This window comes from Zalophus californianus, chromosome 3, assembly GCF_009762305.2.
Source record: "Zalophus californianus isolate mZalCal1 chromosome 3, mZalCal1.pri.v2, whole genome shotgun sequence".
NCBI lineage: Eukaryota > Metazoa > Chordata > Mammalia > Carnivora > Otariidae > Zalophus > Zalophus californianus.
In genome coordinates, this window is record NC_045597.1 from 66,690,716 (window position 1) to 66,715,057 (window position 24,342).

General features: G+C 34.5%; 1 protein-coding gene across 14 annotated transcripts in view; it reads right to left on the minus strand.

Annotated features, from left to right (window-relative positions):
• Nucleotides 1–24,342, minus strand: part of NBEA (neurobeachin) — a 680,715-nt gene that overhangs the window by 228,572 nt on the left and 427,801 nt on the right. For all 14 annotated transcript variants that reach the window (XM_027588285.2, XM_027588293.2, XM_027588287.2 and 11 more), the window contains one exon: nt 5,854–5,978. In XM_027588285.2, the coding sequence (XP_027444086.1) occupies nt 5,854–5,978 (125 nt within the window). The remainder of the gene's footprint in view (nt 1–5,853; nt 5,979–24,342) is intronic.

Consider the following 24,342-nt stretch of genomic DNA (forward strand, 5'->3'; position numbering starts at 1 on the left):
ACTCTCACTGTGCTCCTTTATGAACTACTACCTCTATGATAACTATTTCTCTCCAGTAGACCAGGATTTTTCGACCCCGGGACTAGTGACATTTAGGGCTGGATTTCTGTTGTTGTCATTGTTCTGTGGAAACTGTCCTGTGCATGACAGGATATTTTAGCAGCAGTCTCTGTTCAGTAGATGCTGGTAACACATGTGCACCTCCACCTCTTGTTACAAAGCACCGCACTGCACTATGTGCACTTAGAAGGTAGAAACTGTCTCAAACTCTGAAGCCAGCATCTAGCACATGTGTGGCATGTAGAAGATATTCAGTGAATGCTCTTAAATTAATAAAGTTATTTGATTTTTCTGAATCCGTTTAAAGCCTACCATATGAATCTTCAACACAAAACAGGGAGTTGTTAGAACAATTTGTTGATACAAAAATGCTATATAGTCTGTAAAATGCATTTGATAAGCATACCTTATAACTTAGTATTTATATAATCTGTTTTAATTATTTTAAGAGACTATAAGAACCAAAGGGTGAAGAAGCGCCTGGTGGCTCAGTCAGTTAAGCGTCTGCCTTGGACTCAGGTCATGATCTCAGGGTCCCTGCTCAGTGGGGAGTTTGCTTCTCCCTCTCCCTCTGGCCCTCTCCCCTGTTCTGCTTTCACTCGCTCTCTCTCTCAAACCAATAAATAAAGAAAAAAATCTTAAAAAAAGAAAAAGAACAAAGGACGAAGACAATGTTATGATATTAAAATATGACAGTGGCACCAAAAAGAGTGGTCCCCTGCATTTCTTTTTCTCCCTCTCTTTTCAAAGAGTTCACATCATTCACTTTTCAGTGAATTATTTTAACTATAATCAGATCACCTAGTTCCTTCCAGGTATGGAGAGTCAATTAATAATATACCAATTAAAATGGAGTATTCAATGAACAGTAAGATGTTTGCTAGTGTTTCTACAAAAGACAAACAATAGGCTATTTAGTAAAAAAACCAAATCATATTTCTCAAATATGATAATAATTATAAACTCTTAAAACGAAGTCAGATAATTCGCTTTTTTCTCAACAATTTTTATAGATGCATTAGAATTTTTTATTCTCAGCGCTTTCCTTATTTCTGCAAGTAGCACATTACAGTAGCCATGCATATACCATCAAAACTAATTTAATTCCAGATTCATTACAGAGCTGCTTTTTATTCATCAAGGTCATGTCTTGATGGCTTCACAAGCTTAGATAAATCAGGTGTTAAGCAGACACATCTCTGAGGAACCTAAGGATGTTCTCATTTGCAGTTCTCAGCATATCTTATTATTTATTGCCAAAGAAATGACTGATTAACTTTGTCATCTTTGCTCCATGTTTTTTTTTCTTCCAGCTGAAGCAGCCTGCCCTCTTCTGCAATGCCTGATCAGACCTATTTAAGATGATGTCTTTGATCACAGACATGGGGGAGCTTGCGATCTTAGGCTTTGATGAAACATTGTTCCACTATAATTTTATGCAAGGGAAACAGAGTCCTAAATGATAATTGACAGTCAACAAAGACAACCGAACTTATTAAGATTTTGCACTATCCTTTGACAGCATCATCTTTAAGCACCAGAAATATACTACGAGTTGACCAGTCGAGGTTTTATTTAAACATATAAATATACAAAACCTCCCTTTTCAATCATTTCCTCATTAGCTAATTTGCCCTGAAGAAGAAAATCCTGCAAGTCAGAAGATGTATTTATGAGTTTTAAAACATTTTCCTTATATTCTTCCTTATGGTCTGTAAAATTCCTAGTCATCAATTAAATTTGCACTTATATGAAATTTTACTATTAGAAAACACCTAAATAACATACTTAATACATACAAAATTAGAACATTAAACATCAGGAAAAAAAATCACATGCCTCTAGGTTTTTATTAATCACATTCCAACACCAAGGCTGAAAGTATATCAAATCACACCAAATCTTTTGCACATGACAACCTCATAAATTATTCAACTCATTAGCATTACTAAGAAGCATGAAAAACTCCATCAGTATTAAGGATGTTTTCTAACAGAAAAAGGTCAACTAAAAGTTTTTATAATGAAATCGGAGGGAAAGCTTTCCAAAGTCAGTATGAAACAAAATTATTGTCCTTTTTGTCTTCTTGAAAATATATCCGATTTGATTATTTGCTCAAATAAAAGAAAGCCCTGTTAAGATATTTGCTTTGTGGCTCCACATAAATTGTCTGAAAAGAATGTCCAAATTATGGCTAAATATTTTTGCCCATCCCATGAAAGTTTAACTACAATTTAATCGAAATGTTTGAATTTAGGAAAAAATCAAGTGATTCTAAAAATTTTAAATAAAATATTAAGTCTGCTAGTTCAGTTTCAGTTCTATTACATGAGTCCAGGCTCAGAGTCTTGAAACTGAGTATACCAGGAATGAACAGAGAGACCTGACCAGTATTCAAATCCAGGGACTGCTCTGATGGCCATGTAAGTATTCCCTATTGAAGTAATTGAAGGTTATTTCCTCAGCTTGTACAACCTGTTTAAAATTCTGAAAACTCTGATCACTGATTCAAACACTCTAGCCATACTGAAAGTTCCACTCATAAAATATCCTTCCATTCCTAAAAGAATTTTGTTGCCACAATGTAGAGGAATACAAAAATTTTTTTGACCAGAGATTATAGCAGAGTTTCTGTGCATTTAATGCTTAACTTTCAAGATAGAATGCATAGGGAAATTGAAATAGTATAATTATTTAACATAGAAGAAGGAACACATTGAATTTCAATTTGTCCTAGAAGCCCTCTCAAAATGTGAAGGTTTATACAAAAAATATACTTTTTCTATGTCTACACAAACCCAATCATTCAATCATTTGGGTATTAGTCTACCCACTGCTAGACTCTAAGATACTTAAACACATTTAAATGTGCAAAGGCAGGCAGAGTGGCCAGATGATGGGCTGAAGTTTTGACTTTTATATGAATGTTTTAGCAATATGTGAATACAAAAGCTTTATTTAAAATATACAAAATGTGTTTTCAATTAAGGTTTTCAACAATTATTTTTATTGGATAAAGTGCTTTGAAATAATTACTGATATTTATTTCCTATTTCTTCTGAAGAAATACTTTATATATGGGTTAGGAGGCATATTAAGAGTTTGGAGGATGATTCAATATCACGTTTTTCTCTTAGCAGTTTGTAATTCCTCCTTCTATTTCTTTTTTTTTTTTTAAGATTTATTTACTTATTTGAGAGAGAGAGAGATGGAAGGAGGGAGGGGCAGAGGCAGAGAGAATCTCAAGCAGACTCCCCGCTGAGAATGGAGCCCCATGTGGGGCTTGATCTCATAACCCCCGAGATCATAACCTGAGCTGAAATCAAGTGTTGGACACTTAACTGACTAAGCCACTCAGGTGCCCCACCTCCTTCTATTTCTATGAACAGATCACACCAGGGAGTACTTTCCCACTCACTCTTGACAATCCTCCATAGTTTACTCCCTACCTACTGTTTGCATGGTTCCAAAAGTCCACTGATGGGAACTGTGATGAAGGTTGAAGGAGTATGCTCTTAAATTGTTTTTGGAGGTAGAATTGTTTTAGTTCTCCTTTGTCTTCCATCACATGACCTTAATCCTGACAATGATGTGATAATAACTCTGGCATGGGTACCATATAGCTTTCCTGAATATTTTATGGCATACACGTGGTCTTTGTTCTAGATATGAATAAAATAAAAACATACCCCTGTTTCCTTCTATCAAAGACCCCAACTCAAGAGAGATAGTAAGTTGTGAATACTGATGATGATTCAGTATTTAAAATTCATAAACTGCTACATATTTTAAAATACTCTTATACCACACACAGAGGATATTTAGGATCACTTACATTTTCCATCTATTTCAAAATTAGACTACTATTTTCAGTTTAGGTTCATTAACAATAGTTACTATGTTACCATAACCTATCAGACGTCTTAAAAGATTTTAAGGTAAAAGATTTTAAAATGTGTTTCTGATAGGCTTTAACAATGCTTTAATAATAGAGATATTTTATAAATTAAACAAAGTTTCCACTTTTATAGAGAACCAAAAGTTTTTTTTCTAAGAGACTCTTTAAAAGCAACCTATAGAATGCTGAATGTAGTAAAATGTGGATCCTATATAATTAAACCCTTGGCAACTCATTATTACCAATAGTATCAATTTAGCCTAACTCTGTTACAAATTGTCTCTAGATGTTTCTATTTTCAAATGGGATGAATTCAAATAGGATGAGTTGGTAAAAAAGTCTAAATTATTGGGTATACGAAATGAAGTTTAAAAAATTTTAAGTTTGTATTACAAAGCATGCCACTTGAAGTAGGTATTTCTAAAAATCTCTTCTACAGAGCATAAAGATAATACCTCATTTTAAGCATAATTATAATACCTCAGGTTAAGTTTAAATCCTTAGGGGCTAAAAATCCCTTTGGTGATCTCTCTTGTTGATTAAAGAAATCCCCTATAGTACTGGTCAACTATAAGTTTTCTTTCCAGTATAATCTTTCTGTTAGTTACTTTTACCATATAAAGTTATGTTGTAACTTTTATCTTAGGCATAATAGCTTCATATGAAATAATGGTGTATTTATTTAACTATGTTTGACTCTTACTAAGTTATATCAATTCACAGACTATTTGCACAACAAATTTTAACAGCTTTGCACATCTTCTTTTTATCAGGATTAAGTATTTTCTCTGTTTAATCCATCAAGAACATGAATAGTTATGAATGTTATAAACTATGGTAAATTTTAAAACAGATGGCTCACTTATCACACTCAAGTAAATGAAAATTAACCTAATAATAACAAAAGTAATTGTAAGAATAAAAGTGGCTAATAACAAAAATGTATAAACAGTATTCATTAATGGTATTTTCTGAGTGTATAGAGTTTGTAAAATTTTGAGATGGTAAATCACACTTAAACTTGTTAGAGCACTTAAAAATGGGACAAAATAGTCCTATTTATACTTCTTGGTAGACAGCAAGTATTAATTTAATAAAAATAGTAGTATTTTTTATTAAATTACAAAAATATTTTGATGTTTTCTATTTGTTATACAGTTTTTAAAAGACAAATTAGGGTTAGTTCTACTGTAGTGTGATAGTTGATGATATCTTTAATGTGAGATGGTCTTTTTTAAACTTTATTTGCAACCCAATGGAGGACTGGGAACTTAAATGGACATATTGTAGCAGGATTTATTTTAATTTTATTTTTTTAGACTGAAAAGAATAGACTAGTAATAAAATAGAGAATGTCATGTAATGAGATTATTAATAAGGCATTTGTTTCAGTTCAATACACAATTATGTGCATATATATATAAAGACAAACAGCACACGTATGTGCATATATATTTCATGTATTATGTATATTCACACAGTATACACGAGTGTGTGTACACATATACAAATTACACATAAAAATATTTAAGTCTGAGTGTGCAATTATAATCGTACATATTTTTTATACCTGTGTCTTGGTCACCAAAGTTCGAAAGACACTGAAAAAGAAACTCACTTTACTCTTGTTTTAGGCAGTATGAGGTGGATGTTAGGTAACAATCAGTTATACAGAGTCTTTTACTCTATTAGGAATCTGAAAGGTCTAACATACACCATGGGCAAAGAACTAGGTTGATGAAGTGTCACCTACGTGATACTGAAGGATGAAGCAGAACACAGCATTTCTGACTTACAACATGGAGAATTTTAAGTGTTAGTGAAAAAAATGAATTACCAACCACAGAGTTATGGCCTATCTGGAGTATTTTTGTGTAAGAGGCGCTGGTACTGACCATACTCTACTGCAGCTTTGAGGAGGGCTTCAGCGTGAGTGGAACCAAACGCATTACGAACAAACCGTCTCCTTCGGCGAAGATCATCTTCCCAGTAATCCAAACGCCAGAAATCATGCAGTTGGCTAGGAATGAGGAAATAAACAGTCATCACTATTAATAACAATGTAAAATGGGAAATATATTTTTTTTTACACCACATTAAAGCTTTATTTCCTTGGTCTCAAAGGAAAATTAAGATGATTTTGGAGATCTTTATCTTTTACAATTATGTTTACATACATATTTCCTGTACAAATGACTAAAACTTAAAATAGTAACATCCTCATATTTTAAGCCCAGTAATACTCAGTTCTGCTTTCTCTACAATGTTCTTCTTTCTACTGAAAACATTAATCATGGGGAGTTTAGTAACAAATGCAGCATCAAATTACAAGTATTAATGGCACAGTTTTCATTCTTTTACACTGTTTTTAACAAGGCTTGTAAATCATAGGATAGACCTCACTACAAATAGTTTGCAATTTAATGACCACGGTTTCTTAGTAGACTGAATTAAGAACCATAAAATATTGCCCAGTTGGATTTGGTGGAACAATGATTAAAATAATGTGCTGAAATATTCATTGAAATAATTCCCTGCTGCCCAAAGCAACCTGAGAAAAGTGCAATTTTATCCATTATTAATAATACTGAATTAGAGCTGCAAAAAATTCCAGTATGTGGTAATTATCTTGGTAAATTATTATTCTAACACTAAGAGAGTCCTTGGATGATTTTACCGCTTTCAGCTAATATAAACCATTAACAATCATGGCTTTCATGGAGTAACATTGTCTAAACTATGCTGCGCTCTAAACTGGTATTAAAATCCACGAGATATTTCAGAATCTACTGAAATCTGTTCATTGTATATCAATGGAATGTTTCATGATATAATTTTTGTTTTCAATTTAATTTCAATAAACGTTGGTGATAAATGCCACTGTTTGAGACGTCTGTTTTTCTCTATCTACAGTATTTGGAGTAACATATTCAAGAGATAATATTCTAATTTTTCTGAGCAGCACTATTCATAAAAACACATAAAATGCTTTCATAGAAGATTTGATTTCATTTTTATTTTGCTATTTTATTGTAAAAGAATAGCACATTTGATTAAAGCAGGAACTGTGTATGTTTTGCTCATCATTATATTTCTAGTGCAATGACAGAACATACTATTTTTTACACAATGTTTTAAATAAATATTCAATGAATTAATTATACCAATTTGGTACTCTGGAGATATATAGACATGTATAGTCATTGAGAACAATAATTTACTTTCGAAAAACATTTTGGATTTTATGACTATACAATTTTGTTTTCCATCACTTAATTGTAAAAGAATATAACAAGGTAAGATATATATGAGAGCATTAAAATTATAAGCATTTGAAGTATATTTGAATATACTTATTTTTCTACACATCATAATTATTATAACTTTATTTTTCTGTCAAAATAAGATTACCTAAGAATAATGGTTGTAAATGTTGTCACTAATTTAAAATAGGATAATTTCTGGGGCACCTGGGTATCTCGGTTAAGTGTCCGACTCTTGATTTCAGCTCAGCTCATGATCTCAGGGTTGTGCGATCAAGCCCTGCCTTGGGCTTCATGCTGGGCATGGAGCCTGCTTAAGATTCTCTCTCTCCCTCTCCCTCCGCCTCTTCCCCCAAGCCCTCATTCATGTTCTCTCTCTTTCTAAAAATAAATAAATAAATAAATAAATAAATAAAATGAAATAAAATAGGACTTCTCTCCTTACAAATACAAATTAATCCTAGTGGTTTAAGGAAGACCCTGCTAAAATCTCGTTACAAAGGTTTTCCTTAACAGTATGTTAAAATTAAGTTTTGAATTCACCAGGAGAGACAGATCTAATGTTATCTAAAATTTCTAACTATATGCATACTTTTCTATATTCCTCCTATTAAGTATGGCTGAGAAAATCTGGACACTATATGTAAGACAAACATAACAAGACTCTGAGAGGCAGAAAGCAGAAGGCAGACTGGCTAACAACCCCAGGGCCTAAGAAACAACATAATGGCATTCCCAGAGTTATCTTTTTGCCTAATATATCCTAGACTTTGAAGCAAAGAGGCTAGCAACCCAGATAGACTAATGGGTGTAGAAAAAAAAAATCCCCCAACAAAAGCCCAGTTTCTCTAGCCAAAGAACCGAGAAAGGTGCAGCCCAGCAAGACAGAAAACTTGTGGACAACTATTGTACTCCAGCCATCACCACAGAGAAACTGTGGACCCACCTGCTCACACCAGAAAGTATGAATGGGAAGCCTACATCAGATCCTAATCAAGGTGTAATGCTGTACCCTAACATCCTCACCAGGGTGGTATCAGAGAAGGTCAAATAGGGAAACAGTACTTTCATCTTGTTGACTGGTAACAAGGTATCCCACCCTCATGAAGTCAGTGGAGACCATGTGGAGGGCCTGGAATCCACCCCCTCCCCTACTCCAGCTAGACAGTAATGAGGTATCCTTCTCCCTACCCACTGTGGTGCTATCAGGGGAGGCCTAGTAGAGAGTTAGGACTTTCACCATTGATCAACACCAATGAGGCCACCCCCACTAGTGGACACCACACAAGAGCTGGAACTCCCACTCTGGCCAAGCAGTAATTACTCTCTGGATGTCAGCAGAGTCCAAGTGGGAAACTAGATTTCTACCTCCACATGGCGGTAAAAATGCAGTGCTTTCCTGTTTCTCCTATGGAGCAATGTCAGAGAAAGTCAACTAAAATAGAAGGTTTAAATAAGATACAAAGATCTCAGAGAAGAATAAGAAAATATCCTGCTTCAATCCAAAGTTACCTGTCATACCAAGAACCTGGAAGATCTCAAACAGAATATAAAAAGTCATCCGTAGATGCTAACAACTGAGATGACAGGATGTTCTGGCAAAGATTCTAAACCATGTGTGATTTTAAAAATGCTTCACTAAGCACTTATGAACACGTTTGGGGCAAATAAAAAAATAGCAAGCCACAGGAAAGAAAGAAAAAGTCTCACTCAGCAAAAAATTAGAAGATGTAAAAAAGTACCAAGTAAGTATTTTAGAACTGACAAATATAATAACCAAAAAAAAAAAAAAAAAAAAAAAAAACTCAGTGGATGGGCTCAACAGCAGAATTGAAGGTACAGAAGAAAAAATTAGTTAAATGGCAGATACAGCAATAAATATTGCCCAATCTGCATAACAGAGAAAATGGACTGAAAAAAATGAACAAAGCCTCAGGGATCTATGGATTATAACATCTAACATATTTGGGTCACTGGAGTTCTGGAAGGAGAGAGGAAAGAGCGCAGGGATGAAATATGCCCTAAAAAATAATGGCTGAATACTTCCCAAATCTGGCCCCAAAGCATAATGTATAGATTTAAAGAAGCTGACTAAACTCCATACATAATAAACCTGAAGAAATTTATGCCAAGACACATCATGATTAAACATCTGAAAACAAAGAATAAAGAAAAAATCTACAAAACAGCCAGAGAAAAATGACACCTCATCTACAGATATCAAACACTTAGAATGACAGCATATTTTACATCAAAAGCTATGGTGGCCAGAAGAAATGGTCAGGTATTTTTATGTGCTGAAAAAAAGAACTGTCAACTCAGTTTCCTGCAACCAGTGAAAATACCCTTCAGGAATAAAAAATAAAGACTTTTCAGATGAAGAAAAATAAAATATTTGTTGCCATTGGGGCTAGTCTAAAAAATGGCTATAGGCAGTCTTATAAACACAAAGAAAGCAATAAAAGGAACACTGGAACACCAGGAAGGAAAAAAGAACATGATAAGCAAAATATGAGCAAATATATAGGTTTTCCTTTTCTTCTTGAGTGTCTTAAATTATGTTTTACCATTGAAGCAAAAATTATAACACTGCCTGTTGTGGTTCTAAGTGTGTGTAGAGGTAATATTTAAGACAGATATACTATAAATGGGGGAGGGTAAAGGGATGTAAAGGAAGTAAAGATTCTATACTTCATTTGGACTGGTAAAATGACACCACCAGTAGACTGTGATAAAATACATATACAACCACTAAAAAGGCAACCACTAAAAAAAGCTGTATAAAGAGATATACTCAAAAACACTATGGATAAATCAAAATGGAATTCCAAAAAATTTTCAAGTAATCCACAGGAAGGCAGGAAAAACAGAGCAATAAGAAACAAGGATAACAAACATAAAACAAATAATGTTTTAAAAAGAATGCTGTCTATAAGAAACCAACTTCAAATATAATAATAGAGGCAGGTGGAAAATAAAAGAATAAAAAAGATCTATCATTCAAACATTAATCAAAGGAAAGCAGGAATGGCTATATTAATATCAGATAATCACATACTACAGAAAAAATAAAATTACTAGAGACAAAGAAGGACCTTATGTAATGGCAGATGGGCCAATCTACCAATGAGACACCAATTCCAGTGTGTTTGTGCCAAACAACAGAGTTGCAAAACAAGTCAAGCAAAAACTGGTAAACTGAAAGAGACAAAGACAAACACAGTTATAGTGTCTGTATATACATTCTTTTCAGCAATTGATAGAACACTTAGAAGATCAGCAAAGATATAGAAGAACACAATACCACCACCAACCAACATATTTAGAACACTCCAACTAACAATGGCAGAATACAAATTGTTTTCAGTCTCTATGGAACTTATATATTACCAAGATAGACCATATGCTGGGCCACAACACACATCTAACAAATTTAGAAGAACTGAAATGATACAGAGTACTCTTCTACAAAAATGGAATAAAGACAGAACTCAATAACAGAAAGGCAATAGAAAAAAAATTTTCTAAACTCTTGGAAACTAAAGCAACACACTACTAAATAACCCATGAGTCAAAAAAGAATTTTCAAGGGAAAACAAAAAATACAATGACTTGAATAAAAATTACAATAAAAAATATCAAAGTTTCTAGGAGCTAAAACAGTAACGATAGGAAAATTTATAGTACAAATACACACATTAGAAAAGATGAAATATTTCAAATCAATAACCTAACCTCTCACTTTGAGAACATAGAAAAATAAGAGCAAAGCAAGCAGAGGAAGGAAATAATAAAGATAAAAGTAGGAATTGGGTGCCTGGGTGGCTCAGTCGGGTAAGCGTCTGCCTTTAGCTCAGCTCATGATCCCAGGGTCCTGGGATGGAGTCCTGCATTGGGCTCCCTGATCAAAGGGGAGTCTGCTTCTCCCTCTACCCCTCTCCTCTGCTCTCATGATCTCCCTCTCTCTCTCTTTTGGGTAAATAAATAAAATCTTAAAAGATAAAAATAGGACTCAATGAAATTCAAAACAGAAAAACAATAGAGAAAAGTCAATACAACAAAGAGCTGATTCTTAAAAAATACCAATAAAACTGATAAAGGAAAAAGAGAGAAGACACAGTTACCAATATCTGCAATGAAACAATGTATACAATTACAGACCCTGAAGACATCAAAAGCATAATAAGTAAATACTATGAAATACTCCATACACATAAATTTCACAGCTTAAACAAAATGGGCCGATTCCTCAAAGAGTACAAACTACCACAGCTCACTCAATATGAAATAGATAATATGAATAGACCAGCAACTATTAAGAAAATTTAATACATTTAAAACTGCCCTCAAAGAATCTCCAGGGCCAGGTGGTTTTACTGGAAAATTCTATCAAATATTTAAAGAAAACTGACCCTAATTATACACGATTTCACCTAGAAAAAAGAGAAGGAAACATTTCTCAATTAATTTTATAGTTAGTATAACACCAAAGTAAAAACCAAACAACAGTACAAAGAAAGAAAACTACAGACCAATATTCCTTATGAATATAGACTAAAAACCCTTAATAAAATATTAGTAAATAGAATTAGTCAATGTATAATAAAAATTATACATGATGACAAGTGAAGTTTATTCCAGGGAAGCAAGTTTGGTTTAGTATTTGAAAATTAATTAATGACAAGTGAAGTTTATTCCAGGGAAGCAAGTTTGGTTCAGTATCTGAAAATTAATTAATATAATCCACCACATTAACAGCTAAAGAAGAAAAATCATATGATCACATTAGTCAATATGGGAAAGAATTTGACACAATTCAACATGCATCCATGAAAAGAAATTTTCAGAAAAACAGGAATAAAGGAAAATTTCCTCAACTAGATAAAGCATCTACAAAAACCCTATAGCTAAATTATACTTAAAGGTGAAGGACTGAAGGATTTTCTCCCAAAACTGTGAAAAATACAAAATATCTGCTCTCACAGCTCTTATACAACATACTACAGGAATTTTTAGCCAATGCAATAAAGCAAAAAAGAAGAAAGGGAATACAGAATAGGAAAGGGAGAAATAAAACTGTCCCTATTTGCAGATGACATTATTGTTTATGTAGAGAATCACATAAAATCTATCAAAAACCCCTGAAACTAATGACTAAGAGTAACAAGTTTACAGGATAAACTCACAAATACCAATTTTGTTTTTATATGCTAGCAATGAACACATGAACAGTGAAAGAAAAATAAATTTAAATTTAGAAAAAAAGAGAGAAATCCTTAGTTATAAATCTAAAAAAAAAAACATGTATAGGACTTGTGTAATGAAAACTACAGAATAATGATGAAAAATAGAAGAATATCTTTTAAAAAATGGAAAGCCATACCATGTTCATGGATTGGAAAATTCAACATAGTAAAAATATCAATTCTCCTCAAATTGATATACAGGTTTAACAGAATACCTATCAAAATTCCAGCAAGATTTTTGGTAGATATGAACAAGATTATTCTAAAACTTACATAATAGAAGGTTAAAGTGGGAGGAATCAGTCTACTTGATTTCAAGACATTAATAGTTTAAGACTGTGTGATACTGGCCAAAGGACAGACATAGATTAATGAAACAGAGAAATCAAGAAATAAACCCACACAAGTATGACCAACTTATTTTGACAAAGGTTGAAAACCAATTCAATGGAGGAAAGATATCTTTTCAATGAACTGAACTGGAGCAATTGAACATCCATAGGCAAAAAGAAAAAAAACAACACCCTCCCCAAAAAAATTAAAAAAAAAGAGACAAAAACCCCTGACCTAAATCTCATACCTTTAAAAAAATTAACTCAAAATGGTTCAGAAACATAAATAATTGTAAAACTATAAAAATTTGGGGGAAGTAAAGGAGAAAAATCTTTGGTACAGGGCTAGGTAAAGAGTTTGTAGACCTGACACCAAAAGCACAAGCCTGGAAAGGAAAAAATTGATAAGTAGACTAAATAGAAATTAAAAACATTTGCTCTACAAAAGAACATATTAAGAAGATGAAAAGAGGAGGTGAAACTATTTGTAAACCACCTATGTGACAAAGAACTAAAATCTAGAATATATGAAAAATTCTCAAAACCCAACAGTAAAAAAAGCAAAGTATACAGATAGAACATGGGTGTAAGACATGAAGAGACATTTCACTGAAGAAGATATACAGATGGCAAATACACACATGAAAAGATGTTCAGTAACATTATCCATTAGGAATAGGCAAATTAAAACCACATGAGATATTACTGTACACCTATCACAATTGCTAAAATAAAACAAAGTGACATCACAAAATGCTGGTAAAAATACAGAGAAGCTGGATCACTCATTTATTTGCTGGAAAGAATGTAAAATAGAATAGTTATGGTGGAAAACAGTTTTCTTAAAAAATTAAACATGCAATTATCATTTGACCCAGTAATTGTACTCGTGGACACTTATCCTAGAAAAATGAAAACTTATGGTCACAGTAAAACATGTACACAAATGTGTATAGCAGCTTTATTTGTAATACCCCCAAACTGGAAACAACCCAAATGTCCTTCAATAGGTAAATGGTTAAACAAATGTGGTACATCCATACCATGGACTATTACTCAGCAGGAAAGTAAGACAAACTATTGATACATACAACAACCTACATGAATCTTCACAGAATTATGCTGATTGAAAAAATCCATCGCAAAAGTTACATACAGTATGATTCCATTTATGTAACATTCTTGAAATGACAAAAGTGTAGAAATGAAGAACAGACTAGAGTCTCCCGGGGTTTTAGGAAAAGAGAGTCAGGAATGGGGTGGGTGTTGACAATAAAAGAGCAACATGAGGGATCCTTGTGAAAATGGAAATATTCTGTATCTCGACTGTATCAATATCCTGGTTGTAATATTGTACTGTAGTTCTACAAGATGCTACCATTGGCAGAAACTAGGTAAAATGGACATGGGATCTGTCTTATTTCATTTTTTTAAAAATTATATTCAGTTAGCCAGCATTAGTTTTTGATGTAGTGTTCAATGATTCATTAGTTGTGTATAACACCCAGTGCTCATCACCACAGGTGCCCTCCTTAATACCCATCACCCGGTTACCCCAGCCTCCCACCTCCCCTCCCTTCTGTAACCCTCAGTTTGGTTCCTGGAGTCCAGAGTCTCTCATGGTTTGTCTTCCTCTCTGATTTCTTCCCATTCAGTTTTCCTTCCCTTCCTCTGTGGTCCTCTGCACTATTCCTTATGTTTCACATATGAGTGAAACCACCCTAAAATTTGTATGGAACCAGAAAAGCCCCTGAATCACCAGGCAATGTATTATTTCTTAAATTGTATGTGAATCTACAATTATCTCAAAATAAAGTTCAGTTTTGAACATGTCCTCACCCTACTGAGATTTCAATATATATGTAAAATTGCCTATACTCACACAGATGATGAAGTTATACAAATTAATTTTTTTAATTTCCAAATTCAGCATCCTATACCTCCTTTATATTTATTTACTTTTCATGATGAAAACGCACTTTTCCTCCACTATCTCTGTTCCCCAAAGAACTCTGGATAAAGAAGGATCTTGGATCCTTATTCCTAGGGTTAATTTCTATCTCAGTTGGAAAAGTCCTCCTGTACCAATGCTCAGGCAAAAGCTATGTTTCTGGGCAGCTGTGGTAGAGAATACTGCATATGGGTCAAGCAAGGTCGGGGATGGTGTCAGGAGTGAATAATATGGAATGCACCACTTTTCTCTGTGTTTGTTGTAGGGGAAAAGGACACATAGGAGAACGGGTGTTCAGTTTTGACAGCCAGTTATTTCCTTCTCTCCTGGAGAGACATAAGCACCTAACAGCCATTAACCAAAGTTCAAAGAATAAATGACAGAGTAAATGCTGCATCTCACTGGAAGTCCTTCTTCCCTCTAATATCATAAACTTGTTTAAATTGTGATTTGGCAGAATTGGATTCTGTCGTATCTATTTTTTTTTGAATCACTATTGTTAATGTTGAAATCCAATATCCTGTTCATTTCAAGTGCATTTTCTGTGTTTTGTTCTATTTTAAAATATGTTTCTCCTTGACTGTTTTAGAGTTAAAAAAAGTCCTTATGTTAATTAACAAGTAATATACTAATTGATTTACATAAAAATTTAAGTATAAGTAAGAATGAAAAATATTTACCTGTAACTTTTATATCTAAAATCCATGCTCTTATTTTGTTGAAGGGGGAAGCTGGAAAAATTGGGATATTTGCTCTCTGATTTATTCTTCTGGTATTTTTCCCATTACTTATGTAGAAATTATTTTAGATTACTGAGAGTCAGTCTTGGATCATATTAGGGTTTTTAATATTTGAACAGACATCAACTCTTCTAAGGAACTATCTGTTCCTTTTAAACCATGCTTATTTCACTCTTTTTAGTTTAAAGATAGTGTGGGCACTGAGCATTGATGAAATACCAGCAGGTATTGAGAGTTGTGCTTTCTTTGGATGATCTTATAAAATTACTGTTAGTGCCTGACAACAGGCCAATCCCGTCGGTAACCTTTACCTGGACTGTGACGGCAATGGTGTCTCTGAACCTGCAGTGTGCCAGTAGCACCTTCCTTGTCCTTCTTGCAAATCCCCCAATGTGTGGCAGGAAGAAGCTTTCTAGTTTCTCCACCACTCTGTTACTTTTTTCCCTTCCCTTCCTCAACCCTAGTAGAAAAGGGGCCTTTCCCCCCTCACTTTCTTTCCTTCTTAAAATGTAATCACTTATTGCGAGATGATAGATACTAGAAAAAATTGACTGGTTTGTTCTATAGATGTTCCCCTCTGATGAGTCTGAAAACCCTAACACAAGCGAAGTCCCTAAAAATGTGCAAATTATACTGATCCAAGAAAACTCAACAAGAGGCCAGACCAAGCATCTCTGTGGCCCTGGCCTTGTGTAATCTGAAAGAAGCCATGTTCCTGGAAGGCGCAGGAAAGCGCAGATGTTATAAAAGAGGACAGAGACCAGGAACAGCGGAACTAGAAGCTCATTAAGAGGTTGATTACACAGGCAAAGTGTGTACTTTGTAGGAAAAGTAAAGCACTACTTTGCACCTACAGTGGCCTTCTAGGTCAACAAAGAAAGAAAGCCTCTTCCCTGCCACGATGGAACCTGATGGAGGAGTTAAATGAGTTTTGTAGACTATGCCTCCGCCCATTCTGGGTTTTGGTCTTTCCGACATTTATCTCATAGTTTTGTGTTTGTTCCTTTGCACTTGTGTTCCTCTTCACTTTCCTTTTTCCTTAATATGTGTTTTTCACTCACACTGGTTTCTTTTTTGTTGGCATTTTCTCTATTGTATTTTCACTATTATGTTTTCAAAACCTCTTATAAATACTAGAATTTTTTTGTTTGTTGAAATTCTGGTCATGAGACTTGTACCTATTTTCTTGAAATTTTTTGAAAACTACTTTCCTATATTACTCATATCTAGTATTTCTTTTATTAAAAAGAAATATGTGGTAATTTACTCATCACTAGTCCACACTTTTATGTGTCCACAAAGCTCTTGAAATGGTATGCAAAATTTTGTGGGATATGTATATACGTATTTTGGGAAAAGAGATCCATGGTTTCAATAAAATTTTTCTCAAAACAGTTTCTGATCTAAAAATGTTTAGAAATACTGTTAGAGTACATAAATCATTCTCTCCTTGTGTCCCCATTTTTTCTGATGGATAATACTGTTTACCAGCAAGTCAAGAGTTGTTAGAGGTGCTTCTGTTGGCAGAATGATATGACTACAATAGGCTTATATTCTTTTTTTATTACTATTGTTAATCACCATACATTACATCATTAATTTTTGATGTAGTGTTCCATGATTCATTGTTTGCGTATAACACCCAGTGCTCCACGCAGAACGTGCCCTCCCTAATACCCATCACCAGGCTAACCCATCCGCCCAGCCCCCTCCCCTCTAGAACCCTCAGTTTGTTTTTCAGAGTCCATTGTCTCTCATGGTTCTTCTCCCCCTCCGATTCCCCCCCCTTCATTTTCCCCTTCCTGCTATCTTCTTCTTTAACATATAATGTATTATTTGTTTCAGAAGTATAGATCTGTGATTCAACAGTCTTGCACAATTCACAGCGCTCACCATAGCACATACCCTCCCCAGTGTCTATCACCCAGCCACCCCATCCCCCCCACCCCCCACCACTCCAGCAACCCTCAGTTTGTTTCCTGAGATTAAGAATTCCTCATATCAGTGAGGTCATATGATACATGTCTTTCTCCGACTGACTTATTTCGCTCAGCATAACACTCTCTACAATAGGCTTATATTCTAACACCAACATATTTGGCATCTGTTTCAGGTTACCAATTTAGGAAATCATCACTCTGTTTTCTTTACAAACTCCTACTCACTTCTTTCCTTCTTTAATGTTTTCATTCAAAAAATATTTACTGAGCATTTATCCCATGTTAGGCAATGTTTTTCATGCTAAAGATATTTTCTAGTATTTACTTATTCTCACTTATATTTTCTTCACTATTCCCACTGAAATTCATCAATATACAAGTCTGTAGACTCTTTAAATCGTTCCTCTATCACTCTTCCCATTTAAAATTTCAGTGTAATGAAACTGGACTACTTTACTATACCATACGCAAAAAATAAACTCAAAATGGATTAAAGTCCTCAGTGTGAGATCTAAAACCATAAAAATCCTAGAAGAAAACATAGACAGTAAGCTTTTTGACATCGGCCTAGCAACATTTTTTTTTTAAGATATGTCTCCTTTGGCAAGGGAAACAAAAGCAAAAATAAACTACTAGGATTACACCAACATAAAAAGCTTTTGCATAGCAAAGGGATCCATTGACAAAATGAAAAGGCAACCTACTGAATGGAAAAAGATATTTGCAAATGATATCCAATGAGGGGTATACTGACCAAAATATATAAGAACTTAAGACAACTCAACACCAAAACCCACAAATAACCTAATTAAAAAATGGGCAGAGGAACTGAATAGACATTTTTCCAAAGAAGACATACAGATGGCCAACATACATGTAAAGATGTTCAACATCACTAACCATCAGGAAAATGCAAACTACAGTGAGATATCACCTTACACCTGTCAGTGTGGTCAGCATTGAAAGATAAGAAACAACAAGTGCTGGTGAGAATGTGGAGGAAAAGGAACCCTCGTGTACTGTTGGTGGGAATGCAAACTGGTGCAGCCACTGTGGAAGAGTATGGAGGGGCCTCAAAAATTAAAAATAGAAATACTATATGATCCAGTAATTCCACTGCTGGGTATTTGCCCAAAGAAAATGAAAACAGTAATTCAAAAAGATATATGCACTCCTACGTTTATTGCAACATTATTTACATTAACCAAGATAAGGAAGCAACCCGTGTCCATTGATAGATGAATGGATAAAGAAGATGTAGTGTGTGTGTGTGTGTGTATGTGTATGTGTGTGTGTGTGTGTGTGTGTGTGTGCGCACACGCACATCCAAATGTTACTCAGCCATAAAAAGAATGAGATTTTGCCATTTGTGATAACAATAATGGACCCAGAGGGTATTATGTTAAGTGAAGTAAATCAAACAGAGAAAGACAAATGCCATATGATTTTACTTTATGTGGAATCTGAAAAACAAATGAATAAGCAAGCAAATAAAAAAGCAAAGATAGACCCATAAATACAGAGAATAAATGATGGTTGCCAGAGAGGAGGGCGTTGGGGCAAGATGGGTGAAGGGGAGTGAGAGATACAGGCTTCCAGTTATGAAATGAGTAAGTCATGGGGATAATAGGTAGGGCCTAGGGAATATGGTCAATGGTATTGTAGTTGTTTTATGGTGACAGATGGTAGCTACACTTGTGGTGAGCATAGCATAATGTACAGACTTTCTGAATCTCTATGTTGTACACTTAAAATGAATGGAACATGTATATCAACTATACTTCCGTAAAAATTAAAAATAAAAAAATAAAATTTCAGTGTAAGTACATATACTGTGCCATATTATTCTGTAACCTGCGAGCCACTCCAGAAAACAAAACAAAACAAAACAAAGAAACTACTCCAATAAGTTTTTCAGAATAACTCCAGAAATGACTGCTAGTAATAATTTGTAAGCATGATCAAAAATTGTACTCTGTGATACACCTCTTTGGGTCAGTATATTTTGCATGCTCTGAGAGTTTCATGTAATACCCTAAGTTAGGTGCCCAGACACTTCTTTCCATGAACAAGGGCTAACCTGGATTTCCTGCACTTGGGGAGCAGCAAAGTGAACACATACAGGAGATCCTGTGTGAGCATCACCAAAGTTGTATAGGAAGTCATGCTGCACTCAAGTTCTGCTTGGACTTGCCAGTTTATAGCGGTTAAAATGTCATGTCTGATACCTCTGTCAACTCGGAGGGTGAATGTGATATTGTATGTATTTCCATTTATTTATTTATTTTAGCCCTTGTAACTTTGTTTTTACCTTTCAAGACTGAATTATAGAAACTCTGAGTATCACATGTATATGTTGTTCATGAGTGTGGTTTTACATGGACAGTGCATAATTGCTAGAAAAGAGTGGGTCAACAGCCCGTAATGAATGCAGAGAAGATCGCCAGTTAGGTTGTATTATGATAATGAATGTTACTATGAATGTAATCGCATTCATTAAATTAAATTTGGTGTTATTTTAGCATAAACAGAGTTCAGGAAATTTCTTCAGTTCAGAAAAATTCATAATTTTTCTCCACGAAATTTTTGATAAATATATTTTAGACTTATGAGAATACACTACATTTCCTTAAAAGGGATCCCTCCCGTCCTCCCAGGAATGGATACCTTTAGAAGCTAGGGAGAAAAATGAATTTACCTGGAAAAGCATGACTGTATTGTTAATTGGTTACTTGGTAACAAAAATTATCCAATGGAACTGAGAAAAGAGTGAAAGGAACAAAGGAATATTTTGCTAAACACACACATAAAATACCACGAGAACCTGAATTTCTACTCGGCTAAAGAACTGGTAGTAATCACTGAGGTCAGGACTTCTTTAATCCCACCAAGATCGAAGAAAAACACTAACTGGCAGACTAATAATTAAAAATTGTTATCTTCTCTTCCTCTGGACACACTGGAGATCGTACTTCTCCATTCATTTTGAAATAAACCATGTCTACGTGACTTCTCTTAGTCAATAAAATGTGAGCAAAAATGAGTCACTTCCGAAGAAAGTTTAAGAGCCAATGAACAACCTGTCATGTTCCATTCCCTCCACCGTAGTGATCAAGAAAATATGCAGTGATACGGCATTTCCATAATTTTGCATCCTCAGTGTGTCAGTGACAGAGTTTCCCTGCAGACCCATGTTGGGCACGGAGTGTAAGTGAGAAATAAACTTCTCTTGTGATGAACTGAAGGTCATGTGTATGTCACTGTAGTATAATCGAACCCAATTGAGTAAATTCCTAGAATAACAATACTTTTTCAAGATCTAATATTTACTGAGAGCTTACTGTGTTCCAGACATTCTTCTAAGCACTGTATATGGACAGCTCCTCACTCTTGATATATTCCCATTGAGACAAATACTGTTATTAACCCATTTTACAAATGAAGAAGTGGAGGCACAGAGGTTAAAATATGTGCCCACTATTAAGCAACCAGTAGGTGGCAGACTAAGGACCTGGTCCCAGGATGGCTGACTTCCTAACCCCTGCTACCCTGCCTCAAACTGTAAAGAAAGCAACCAAGGAAATGGACTACCTTGATATTACACTGAAAGCACCAGCACAGCTGTTCCCTCCTTCTTTATAAGCAGAACTAATTGTTGTGAAATGAAAAATAATAACCATAAAATACACAGAATGCTGCGTGCTTATTGTGTATGTGTATCATAGAGTCAGCAAATATTTATTGGACACCCACCATAAGCCAGGCCATAGGCTAAGTACTAGGTGTGCAGAGATGAATAAACTAACATGATTCCTGCCTTTGTGCAGCTTTCAGTCTATTTCATACTGCAAATAAGCAAATACATTTATGGTTAATTTTTCTAAACGTTAAGAAGGAAAGAGATGAGATATATTAATAAAAACAGGGGAACCAGTATGCTAATGAAAGATAATTACAAAATATGTTGGCCAAAAGAAGTCTGTATTTATTGGCACCCTTAGTTCTCCTCCATAAGAAAAATCATTTGCCTTTTATTTAACATGGCTTATGTGCTGTTCAGTCAATTCCTAGTGATATATATTGCCTTAATGTTGCAAGTGCACATGCCTATGTGTGCACATACTTTTATCCAAATGCTTTGTCTGCACATACACATTTAACATATATCTCAAGCCATTTTTACTGTTCTCTTTTCACTATGTGTTACTGAGCAATTCTTCCAAACTCTTCTTTCTCTGACATGCTTCCATCCACTCTAACCTGAGGTTGCATATTATAGCTGGTCATTTAAATTACAAATTAATTGGTGACGCTCCTGAAAAATGTATCCTTCCTGTCTTTGAAAAGTGCACTCTCACATTCTGACACTGTAAAGTCAAAGTTCAGAAAGCCAAATCCTAGTCTTCAGCCCATTCTTTTTCAGCCAGACTAGTCTGCTCCCTCACCATGTGATTACTGAGCCTGGAAGGAAAGACAGGATTTTTTTTTTTTGATGATTTTTTATTGTTATGTTAATCACCATACATTACATCATTAGTTTTTGATGTAGTGTTCCATGATTCATTGTTTGTGCATAACACCCAGTGCTCTATGCAGAATGTGCCCTCTTTAATACCCATCACCAGGCTAACCCATCCCCCCACCCCCCTCCCCTCTAGAACCCTCAGTTTGTTTTTCAGAGTCCATCGTCTCTAATGGTTCGGGAAAGACAGGATTTCTTAACAAGGATGCCAAATACACCACTGGGGATGCATTCCAACATTTTGGCTATATCATTTGTTCCCATGCATATCGGTGGGGAGTAGTTACTATGAATGATGGAGTTTTGAGAAACTGAAACATTTTGGATTCACGAAGGAGGGAGATAGTGATTGATGAATGTATGTGAATTAAGCAAGGTTCCCAATTAACTAAAATGAAACTTCAGATGAAAAAATAATGAATATTACTGGTGTGTGTTAGATTGCACAAGCTATACTTAACAATGAGAACAATTTTTGTTACCAATCAAATCAAATAGCTAAGACATGAAAAACAAAGTAGGTAGTAGAGAAAACTTTTTGCCTGAAATTTGTTTCCAGTATGGGTTTCTTATTTTTACCTGAGTTACGATCAAACTTTTTGGCTTATGTTGCCGCTCTCTCTAGATGACCCCATTTGTAGCTTTTGCTACCTTCCGACTTCCTTTTTCCCTGTATTGTTCACTGAAGTGACAACCTATTGCAGCACTTCTCATTACATTTGATCCTAATTTACTTTTTTATCAGAAGGAAAAAAAGTAGTATCATTTGGTTAACATATGATACTATCATCTTAGTCACATAACTTGAAAAGTAAAGTTTTTCAGCATAAACTACATTATATAAAAAAAACTCTTAACTGACTCACAATGAGCTTTGAAAAGCCATATTAATGTTACCTGGTAATTTTAAAGGAGGGTATGTTATACTGCAAGTTTGAAGGTAGATGCATGCCTATTTGATAAAGGGCTGAGCAAATCATTCAGGCAAAAAATCTTCATTCTGTCCTCAAAATAATTAATCATATCACAGGGCTTATATTACTATTTTTTAAATGTTGCAGAAAGAAAAGTCTCCTGATAGAGTACTAGACGTTGTATTTGATTTTTTAATTTTTTTCCTTTCTTTTCTTCAGGGAAAGCAATTTTCTGAGACAAAAAAAAATTTAGATGATTACTTTTGCCTTGTGGGTGCACCATTACTCCTTATGAGCCCGGTTTTCTGGTATCATAAGGAATAAAGTGGTTTTATAGACTTTAAGGGATAGTTTTCAGTGTGAAAATGACAGGTGAGGAGAATAAGCCCATCAGCATCTGGTCAGGTTCTGTATGTTATCCTAAGACGAAAGAGCAGCTATTTTAAGCATGCTGTCAAGGAAACTGGGCTCAATTCTCACGAAATACTTATTTACAATGTTTGTAAATTTTAAGTCTCAACTAAAAGAAGATAAACAAAATTAGGGGTCGAGTATCCACACAGAGGAGTAGAGTTGGTTCCCTAGTTTCCCTTTATCTACAGCTAAAAAAGAAGAACCACCCCACTAGGGCACTACGGTCTCGTTTCTTAAGGAGGTCACTAGGTGTGACCCTCCATAAAAGATTTGGTCGGAGTGAATGGCAAAGTTTTAATGGTGGAACAGTTTAAGGCACAACTTGATATACCTTTATACTTTATTAATGCTTGTGAGGAAAAAAAAGTGGCTCCAATATTATGAGCAATTAAACAAGGAGGCAGGGCTGGAGAATAGAGCAGAGAAGTCATCTCCAAAAAAAGGAAGAAGAAAAAAAGAATTTCATTCAATGGGCTCTCCATTACCCACTTGATGAGCAAATGTTTAATTGCATTTTCATTCTTTATTTCTGCACTTTGAACCAAGTATTCTTCTGACTCAGCCTTTTTTGGGGAGGAAGGGAGCAATAACATTCCAACCTTTTTAGAGCTTATAAACAAGCCTTTCTTTTCTCTCTTTAGCAGAGTGAAGACTCTCAATTTAAAGCAATCTTAAGGCACAAATAATGACCTTAATCTTAACTGAGAAAACTGTAAAATTACTTGTGAAACATCTAATTCTGTACAGCAATTATCTCACTTGAAGAAAATAGATATTCTTTGATCCTAATAATTACTGCTATGGTGAATAGGCTTAAGTATTTTTAGAAATTATAATTAAAAATTCTTCCCCATAAGACTTCAGAAATCGATCACTATAAGAAATCACATAGAAAAGGATTTACTTAACTTTGAGGGATATCCTCATACTAAATTGTATAATTTTCAATTATCTTTAAAATTGTATCTATTACTGCTAAATAAATGTTTCCTAAGTCCTATAAAATATTTTATATAAAAGGGGCCCCCTTGGTTATATGACAGTTACAAGTCTGGTATTATT